A 10,442-nucleotide genomic window follows, 5' to 3' on the forward strand; every position below is an offset into this window, starting at 1 on the left:
TTTGAAGCGGCGAGAATGCTTTATGTGCGAAAAACAAACCAAAATACTAACTTTAATCGATATATTCTCCTCTGTCTTGTCAGTGTATGGCGCGCGTTCGCGAGAGCACTCCGTCGTCTTCTTGGACCGGAGCACTTTGATGCATGCGTATTATTTAAGAGTTTTATTTTTACTTTGCTTGTCAAGTAAACGTATCCTGATTTAGGATTTCTAGATATTCTTTAGATATTTGAACTACAAATTTTAAAAAGTTCAAAACCCTAATGGCTTTCTTTTTCAAAACCAAAACATCATTTTTTTCCATAAAACTGTAAAATTGGTTGGATTTTGTCTAACTGTATTTAGCAGCTCCTCGAACAATGTTTAGTAAATTAATTCCAAAAACTGATTGTGTGAATATAGACCAAAATACAGCTTGAAATTGTGTATTCACTACAAAGTAAGATAAAGATGTAGAAACATTTCTACCCCAGAAGTTTGCAAGTTTGAACCCCTCCTTTCACATGAGTATGCAATTTTGCTGTCTTTAAGATGTCAGGCATTTTAACACATGATATGAAAGGTAGAGAATGAGAGGGGAAGGATAGAGTGACCTTGGTTTTAGTATCTCTCACAGAATCACAGCACACTAGTTTTAATGTATTACTTCACCGTCCTCTCTTCAACAGTTTTACACTCGAATGAATCCGTCATCGCAACACTTTACTGTGCCAGATGAGATGCTTGCTCTGAAAAAAATCATTTATAACAGCCGAGCCTTAATTTGATGCAAGTCAAATAAATGAGTCAAAAGCCAAGACTGATGGGCTACTTTCCTCCTTACTCAAAAGACATTTCCAGTTCACTCAAAAAAACTGTTTGTGCTGCCAGTTTAAAAAATGAGAAGAAAACACAAAGTGATGGGAAAAAGTATTTTGTTTTAACTGATGCATCTATGGCTAAGACATAAGAGCGAGAGGACCCATAAATCAGTGACTACTTGCACAAAATTAACAAGAACTGTGGCAACAGTCCAAAGATTACTAGTACAGGAACATACAAGGCACACATTAATAAAGATGCCAGTCTAATTTAAAAGTATATAAGAGCATTATACACATGGCACTGAGGAATAAAATGCATGCAATAAAAGTGTGTGTGTACAGCACATGTTTTAAAAATGTTATGGGAACTGCAGAACTTGAGTACTTCATAGAAAGACTGCAAGCAGACATTATCAAGAAGCCAGCGGTATATTAACCTGATATCCTGTAAATGTTTGTGTGTCTGGCGAGAGAAGGGGTTAGTGTTTGGACCTTCCATTAAGACCAATAGAACATGTGTCTGTGTGTGTACCCTGTGTTTGTGTGTGTGTGTGTCCTTGTTTTTTTTTCCCTGACCTTAACCTAAATGCACACCAACTCATGGGGACTCGTGTCACCGTGGGGACCAAAAAGCTTATAAATCGAACAGAACAATATTTTTTTTAATGAAAAAATGCAAAAAGTTTTACGCGTGAGGTCATACGCGTGCGTGCGCGTGTGTGTGTGTGAGAGAGAGAGAGAGAGAGAGAGAGAGAGAGAGAGAGAGAGNCTGCCACTATTGTTGCCCCTCGGAATAAGATATAACCCGTTTTTGACAAGTTTTCATCCCTCTCACAGGGAAGACGCTACACGCAAACCAAATCGTCTAAAGAGAAGAGGGTAATGAATAATCTATTTCATATTCCAAAGGCACGCACAGCTGAGAGAGAGAGAGAGAGAGAGAGAGAGAGAGAGAGAGAGAGAGAGAGAGAGAGAGAGAGAGAGAGAGAGAGAGAGGGAGTGAGAAAAAAGCAAAAAGCAAAGGTACCCAGATATGGGATGCAGGACGTCATGCTCTGGCTGCTGATATAAACTCTCAAGCGTTTATAGTTGTCTTCTTTAGACATCAGATACTCCAACCTCTCAAACATGGTCTTGTCTTTCCGACTTAAAAGCTGAAAGAGAGAGAGAGAGTATGTTACAAAAAAATATGACAACTGCATATCATACACTTAAAACAATTTTCTGCAACATGCTTTCAATACCTCAAACAAAATTTGTCTCATTTCACTAAAGCATTTAGAACGTGATTACTGTAGGTTAAATTGTTTTTTTATTACTCTATTTAAAGCAAAACTTTTTTGAATAAAAATATTAGTTATTAAGAAAATACATAAAAATTTGTGTTTTAAACTATCTCTGATAACAACGATAAGCTTTTTAATGATTTATAATTTAAGCTGTCAAGTGAGATTTTGCAGGTACTGTCTGACTTTAACCCATGTATGGAAAATAATTCCTCAAAGAGGCAAACGTTACAGATCTGCGGCTTTAACAGTAGCTCCTAAGAAATCATTATATTATATTGTTTACATAACATTGCATTGTTACATTGCAGCCCCCCCCTCCAAATAAAAAGTAAAAACACAATACTGTGCTCATGAGGATTATGCAATCCAGGATAGATTTAGTTAGTAGATCAACTAGTGTATGACAGAGCAATTGTAAATGTAAGTGTAATAAGGTGTGACATACAGTAAAAAATATTTGCATGTCCAAGAGGTGAGCAATTTTTTTTTACTTTTTAGTAATGTTACCAGCAAAAAAAACAATCAAGAAAGACAGAGAGATTAAATAAAGCTCTAAAAAACACAAAAGCCACAGAAACAAACACACCATAAAACAAAATGAAATGAAGAGTTGTGTTTGTCTCCTCCACACCACCTGATGTGAAATCTCACACATGAATAAAAAAATCGAGAAAGATAGATTTTAATATAGATTCTTTATACAGTGGACCCCATTGTGTGTGAGAAAGAGCACTTGGCTTTCAGTCCATGGACAAAAAACAGATCTGCCAGCTAAAGCATATTCCGTTTTGTAAAAGAATAAAAATGGTGCACTAGGGACAAAACTGAAGTGAGACGTTGGCTGTGTCAAGATGATGTTCCCAAAAGAGAAAATCTGTCACGTCTGCGGACAGACAAACTGAGCAGAAGATTGTTGGATGGGATTGGTTTATTCTTATATTCTATGGTAACCATAGCTTCCAACAAAATACAGAAACAGTTACTACAATAACTTATGAAGAATAATGCAGTCGAAGTTATAATACCACGTATCATTTTACTTCCAAGCGGTAGAATGGGAGTGAATGGTGGTAAATTTTTTGAAGCTCCAAAAAGTGCATCCATCAGTCAAAGAACTGCTTGACTCAGCTCCGTGGTCTTAACAAAGGTCTTCTGAAGCGAATTGATGCGTTTGTTTAAGAGAAATATCCATATTGACAGTGCTATTAAAGTGGTGCTGCAACGGCGTGTCATGCATTCTGACTTCTTTACGATGTTAAAAGTGCTGTCTTCTCATGCTTAACATGGTCAACTTGTCAAAAAAACGAATTGGGCGTATTATGTAGTATTTCTGTGCTCGATACACTCCCCCCGTGATCGTACAGGTTTCGTAAAGTTTTTTTCGAACATATAAAACTGTTTCGTAACAACTTTTCTAAGTCCCTTATTGGACAATTCTCCCGGAAAAGCACGCGGCACGCCCATGCGGCAGCAAGGAGAGCAGGAGAAGGAGCATGCGCAGACGTCACTTTCACTTGTGTGCAGGAGAGAGAGAGAGAGCATACGTTCGCGAAGTTCAGGTGTTTGTTTGTTCACTGCATTTGGGTGTTGAATGTTATATAAACGGTGGATATAACGCTGGATTTGGAGATCATTTGAAACTGATATATGGCGCCATCCCAGCGCTAAAAGATGCCGTACATGAACCAAATGCGGTGAGTGAAACTGATGTCTGTGTTTTAATGGCAATGGATGCGCACGTGCTTTAATTCAGCCTACCCCTCCCCCCAGCACGCGTCGTATGCCTTCGGAAAAAATCGTACAGCTGTATCTATCTTTTATAAATGTGATCCAACTAAATACTCTTCGAAGATACGAAGTATGCAATACTACTCTATAGGTACTCAAGATTAATATGAGATTGGCAGAAACCGCGTGTGTTAGGGCCGCTGTTACATTAATGTCTAGCTTCCGTTAACCCTCTGCTGCGCGTGAACCTGAGGCTTGTTTTTCCGGGTTATAAATTCCGGCATTTTTCGTTTTGTTCCAATAAAATGCTGTCTCCTCTGTGCTGGAGCTTTCATCACCATCATTTGCTGGAAAAACAAGCCATCCAATCACCGCACAGCAATACATGAGACCGGAACTTGGCTAAACATATCACAGTCCAGATCCAGACTGGAGTCGACATGTTTTAGCTTTTCTGGCCATACGAGTTCATGGCCCAATAAAGACAACTTTTCCACCCTTGGAAAGAACATCCAATCATGGACCAACATCTTACAATATTTTTATTGAATAATAGTGATTCATTACGGAACATGACCGATATGATGTAACATTTATTTCTAATGAAACTAAAACCAGAAAAACAAATGGTTGGTTCCTTGTCCTTCATAACTATTGGAATGAATCAGCAGAAGCTTTTGCATTAAATATCTGTGTCCTTTCCATTTCTCATCAATGAGCCTGAATATGACAGCAACAGCTCAGTTTTAATTCAGAATGTATAAACAGATGCAGTAGTTGTGGCACAAAATGACACAAAGCAACCCAAGTGACCCAATAAATGCTTCATGCACGCTAACAGGATTTTCACATGAGGAGCCAGCACAGTGATCTAAGAAAATAAAACCAAATATGTTTGACATTTAGTTTTTAACTTTTGATTATTAAATCAAAAAGGATTAAATCTGTTTTTTCCCCACCACTTTATTGACAATTAACACTTTAGGTTTTGCCTCCTGGTTACATGATTACTGACCACGTTTTTGCTGTCTGATCAATTAAACTGATCAATCGGCAATAGATAACCATAATCGATTCAACTATTAATGACAATTAATCTAACTGATGATAAATGTCAAAGATGAATAAAAAAACACATACAAAAATTAAAACTTGTGTCTAGTAACGTGTTAAATAGACATGATAGGGCATTAACGAATATTGTATGAATAGATACTCACAGCCCAGGTCTTAGTGAGTCTAAAGATGGGAGCACTTTGTAATGCAGAGACCACAGCCATCACTGCATGGAGATTATTCATGTCACACAGTTTCTGCAGGAAGAAAACCAAAGGGTTATATATCCATAAGTGTGTGAATTTGATCCTCCTGTGTCTCTAATGCTATTTAAAAGTGCTTATATAAACTTTTATATTTACAACTTTAGTGTATTTTAATTAGACAATACATTGCAGTTTTTCTCTGCCCTAAAGTGCTTAATATGCAAGTGCACCTGCTTTCATCTCAGCCTGATACAAAACTTGTGGTGTGTGACAGTCATGAATGACTGTATGAGCTTGTTCTCTCTTGACTGAGGTAGAAAGGTTTTGACAGACAATTAAGGACCTGGAACAAGTTTTACCAGGAAGTGTTACTTAATTTAAGGATTTTTTAAATAATTACAGGATATCCTAATTAAATTCAACTGGGACCGCACCGCACAGGATCACCCGTAATTCACAATATGAGAAAAACACACTCAGACGCATAGGTGCACATGTTGAATGGGGTGTTTTACCTTTGCTGTTCTGATGTAGAGACTCAACACTTCAGCTCTGATCTTTAATGTCTGGGCATGGAGAATCTCCCTCACCACCCAGAAACTCACCTAATACACAAAAGAAATATTCATTAACTGATCAACAATGACATCAAACATGTTCCTCTTCTGTAAATTTCTATTTCTCAATGTACTTCTACATGTTTGTTAGCGAGACGCACAAATACAGTGAGGTCATTGTTTTGTCCCATGCCTGTTGCTGTCGTGAGACTAGATCACAGTGTCAGATCAGGCTGCACAGTACTGCAGACACACTAGAACACATACACAACTCATTGATGGACAGATGTTTATACCTGCAATCATAACACATCCACATTGTCTCTCACATTCTTTACTCTATTTTAAATCTCTAGTCATGCAGAAACCATCCGCACACTACAAACAGAGCTTATCTGCATGACACACAGACGCTACTATAATTATATGGAGTCAATGAGTACTTTATAAACAGCCAACAGACGTTATGCAAATATCCTTTTAACATCTGTCGGTGAGTAATCCGCAAGGTTTGTGTGTCTCCGCGTATAAGTGTTTTCTTAAAACTTTGTTTCATTTTTGCCTATTAATTCACACTAACAATATTTATGCATATCATATCAATTCATAAAACTGTGTTTGGAGTGGGGTCGGGCAAGAGGGAAAAGGTAGAAACTAATATACGTTTACAGTGAGAGAGAGAAATGTCGGGACCTGAGCCTAGCACTGTTCATTTGTTCTCTTTGTGTGTGTGCAAGTATGTGTACTGAGCTGGCTGCGGTTGTCTTGGCAACCGCACACGCTCACTGACGGCGTGTATATGTGTTTATGAGAATCACCTGTCGCTCCGCATCTACCCTCATTAATCTGTGTTCTCAACTGGTGGTCATTGACTCAGCCTATTTATTCTCGGTCACTTTCTCACTTCCCTTGTACGTTCGTTGTATACAGTTGCCGTACCGTGAGTAGTAGTGTTTGACTACCCCTTGTCTTGCCCTTGTTATTTAGTGTTTTCTTGTCGTGTCGTGTGGATGTTCGTGTGTTGGATTCTTTACCTTGTGGATTCCTGTTCTGTGCTCTCCGTGTCACTTCCCCCTATGCCCAGAGGACTGCTTCCGCCACAGCACCACCCGTAACCTACCTCGCCAGGAGAACGGTTCCAGGACTACGGTCTTTTCCTCTGCTGTTGATCGCAGGCTGCCTGGTTCACCAGAGGAGCGGTTCTGTCCACTTCGCCCTCGCCGCGGTTGTTGGAGTTGTCCACCGTCTCCCGATCTCACCGTGGTGGCTGGCCTACACATCACCTCTTCCGCTGTCCTGCTCACATCGGGCTGACGCTGCCGTACACTGGGTTTTCCCAGTTGGCCTAGCAGTCAGCTAGAACGGTTGGACTCTTTTCAGTGCCTGGACCTTTTGAACTCTCTCAGTGCTCATTGTGTTGCTTCTGTTAATAAACCGTGTTACCCCGCAATTGGATCTGTGTGTTTCTCTCTCGTGACAGAACGAACGTACCAGAGATGGATCCAGCGGAGCCAAGTCCGCTACATACGGCCGTAACACAGCAGGGGGTGTTATTGGGACAGCAGGTGTCCCGTCTCAACGCGGCGGCACAGGAGATCGGCACGTTGCACGCCCAGATTACGGACCTCACTGCGCGCCTGCAGGCTGTACAGACTGGAGCCTCCGCTCAGAAAGAACCTCTTCGGCACGATCCCTGGCCACAGGTAAACAACCCCCCCGTCTACAATGGCGATCCCAACTCGTGTCGGGCTTTTTTATCCCAGTGCTCCCTGGTGTTCAACCTCCAGCCTCGGCGGTATTCCGCTGAGTCAGCTAAGGTGAGCTTCGTCCTCACACTCCTCTCCGGTCTGGCTCGGGAATGGGGTATGGCCGTTTGGGATGCCCGGAATCCTTGTTGTGCCTCGTTTGAGGAGTTCCGTAGAGAGATGGAAAGACTGTTTGATCGCTCAGTTCGGGGGGACGAGGCCGCCGCCAAGCTCTCGCGTCTGACACAGGGAAGGGCATCCATCACCGATTATGCCATCCAGTTCCAGACCCTCAGTGCCGCCTGCTAGTGGAATGCAGCAGCGCTGCGGGCACGATTCTTGGAGGGGTTAAACGACACAATTGCAGACGAGCTGGCCGTTATGGAGGTTCCCGCGGACCTCGAGAGTTTGATTTCCCTTGCTCTGCGAGTTGAGGCTCGGCTGGATTTACGTCGAAGACGAAGATCGGCGGCCAATGCCTGGCGCAGGATGGAACCCCCCGCTCTCTCCGCTTCCGATCCACAGTCGCCGGCTTCTTCTTTGTCCAAAAGAAGGATGGCTCCCTTCGCCCCTGTATTGATTATCGAGGTTTGAACGACATTACCATTAAGAATAGGTATCCCCTACCTCTCATGTCATCTGCCTTTGAGTTATTGCAGGGAGCCAAGGTCTTCACCAAGTTAGACCTCCGCAACGCCTATCACCTAGTCCGCATCCGGGAGGTAGATGAGTGGAAGACTGCGTTTAACACCCCCACGGGACACTACGAGTATTTGGTGCTTCCTTTCGGTCTCACCAATGCTCCGGCGGTCTTCCAGGGCCTGGTCAATAGCGTCTTGGGTGACATGATTAATCAGATTATCTTCGTGTACCTGGATGACATTCTTATTTTTTCCCCCTCTCTCCAGGTGCACACCCAGCACGTAAGACGGGTCCTCCAGCGCCTGCTCGAGAATCAACTTTTTGTCAAAGCAGAGAAGTGCGAGTTCCATGCCGAGTCTGTGACGTTCCTTGGCCACATATTATCCACTTCGGGTATCCAGGCTGATCCTGCCAAGACTGAGGCTGTCGCCAAGTGGCCGTACCCGACACCCGTAAGGGACTGCAGCGCTTCCTGGGATTCGCCAACTTCTACCGGCGTTTCATCAGAAACTTTGGTCAGATTGCTGCACCCCTTACTGCGTTGACCTCCTCTAAGACTTCGTTCAGGTGGAATCAGCAAGCTCAGGCTGCCTTTGATAAACTGAAGTCCCGTTTTATCTCTGCTCCTGTCTTGTCTATTCCAGATCCTGCTGGCCAGTTCATTGTCGAGGTCGACGCTTCCGATGTTGGAGTGGGCGCAGTCTTGTCTCAGTGATCGATGCATGATGGGAAGGTTCACCCCTGTGCCTATCTCTCTCATCGCCTCAGCCCGGCGGAACGTAACTACGACATCGGTAACAGGGAGCTGCTGGCGGTCAAGTTAGCATTGGACGAGTGGCGTCACTGGTTGGAGGGAGCAGCGCAGCCCTTCCTGGTCTGGACGGACCATAAAATCCTGGAGTACATCCGTTCGGCCAGGAGGTTAAGCTCTCGTCAGGCCCGTTGGGCACTCTTCTTTGGGCGTTTCGACTTCACCCTCTCGTTCCGGCCCGGCTCCAAGAACACCAAGCCCGACGCCCTTTCCCGTTTGTTTGTGACCCCGGACAATGGTGCCTCCAATGACACCATCCTTCCCGTGGGGGTGGTGGTCGGGACTATATCCTGGGGAATCGAGCGGCGGGTTAAGGAGGCCGGCCGAGGGGTGCAAGTCCCAACCGAGTGTCCGACGGGTAGACTATTCGTGCCGGCTGCGCCCTGAAGCCCTTCAGTGGGGGCATTCATCCAGGCTGGATTGCCATCCAGGTACTCGGGGAACGATGGCGTCAGTTCGCCAGCGTTTCTGGTGGCCGTCATGGTCCAACGATGTCAGACAGTTTGTATTGGCCTGCCCGACGTGCGCTGAATCTAAGCCCAGTAACCGTCCTGCCGCTGGTCTGCTCCGCCCCCTTCCCATCCCGTCCCGCCCATGGTCACACATTGCTCTCGATTTTGTCACTGGGCTTCCCTCCTCGGGCGGTAACACTGTGGTTCTCATGGTGGTGGATCGCTTTTCTAAGGCGGTTCATTTTATTCCCCTACGTAAACTCCCCTCCTCACGGGAGACGGCGCAACTGCTCATTGACCACGTTTTCCGGCTCCATGGCTTGCCGGTCGACGTGGTCTCTGATAGGGGCCCGCAGTTAACCTCCCGCTTTTGGAAAGAATTTTGTAGACAGATCGGGGCCTCTGCGAGTGTGTCTTCCGGTTTCCACCCGCAGACCAATGGGCAGTGCGAGCAGGCCAATCAGGATCTCGGAAAAATGCTCCGCTGTCTGACATCATCTAATCTGGGTTCCTGGAGCCAACAGCTCTCGTGGGTAGAATACGCCCACAACTCGCTTCCATCGGCTGCCTCAGGTTTGTCTCCTTTTGAATGTTCTATTGGTTATAACCCTCCCATCTTTCCCTCACAGGAACCCGTCGCTGCGGTACCATCGGCTCTGGCTTTCGTCCAGCGTTGCCGGCGCACCTGGCGGAGAGCCAGAGAGGGGTTGGCCCGGACCTCGAGACGTACCTCCTGCGGTTCCTGTTTCCTGCATCGCTGCCGGCGGCTCGTTTGTATCAGTGCTCTTACCACTTCGCTCTAATATTAGTGTATTTTATTGTTGTTGCTAACTTATCCTGATATCTCAATAACCCTGTTCTTGTTATCTACTTGAAGATTCTAAACCAAAAGTGATAGTTAACTTAACGCCGTTAGCATAGCAATAGCGTGTTAGCTTGCTTTCTGTTTACACTGTGGAATATCATCTTGCCTCTGGTTTGTCTTGTGTGCTAACCGTTTCTCTTTTTAAGCGATTATACTACGATCCATCGAGCAACCTTGGTAAGTTGGAATTGCACTTCAAATCCGGTGAGTTATGGCTTCTATTCCTATTGTTGTTACTTGCACCTCATGTCATATGTTTAGCTTAGCCTTCTCTGTCAGCTGCGAGGG

General features: G+C 44.2%; 1 protein-coding gene across 4 annotated transcripts in view; it reads right to left on the reverse strand.

The window, feature by feature from the left end:
- ralgps2 (Ral GEF with PH domain and SH3 binding motif 2) overlaps positions 1-10,442 on the reverse strand; it is a 177,126-nt gene that overhangs the window by 55,753 nt on the left and 110,931 nt on the right. For all 4 annotated transcript variants that reach the window (XM_057353281.1, XM_057353279.1, XM_057353280.1 and 1 more), the window contains 3 exons: positions 5,598-5,687; positions 5,041-5,133; positions 1,831-1,957 (listed from right to left, as the gene is read on the reverse strand). In XM_057353281.1, coding sequence (XP_057209264.1) covers positions 1,831-1,957; positions 5,041-5,133; positions 5,598-5,687 — 310 coding nt within the window. The remainder of the gene's footprint in view (positions 1-1,830; positions 1,958-5,040; positions 5,134-5,597; positions 5,688-10,442) is intronic.

Source organism: Triplophysa rosa, linkage group LG15 (genome assembly GCF_024868665.1).
Source record: "Triplophysa rosa linkage group LG15, Trosa_1v2, whole genome shotgun sequence".
Lineage (NCBI taxonomy): Eukaryota > Metazoa > Chordata > Actinopteri > Cypriniformes > Nemacheilidae > Triplophysa > Triplophysa rosa.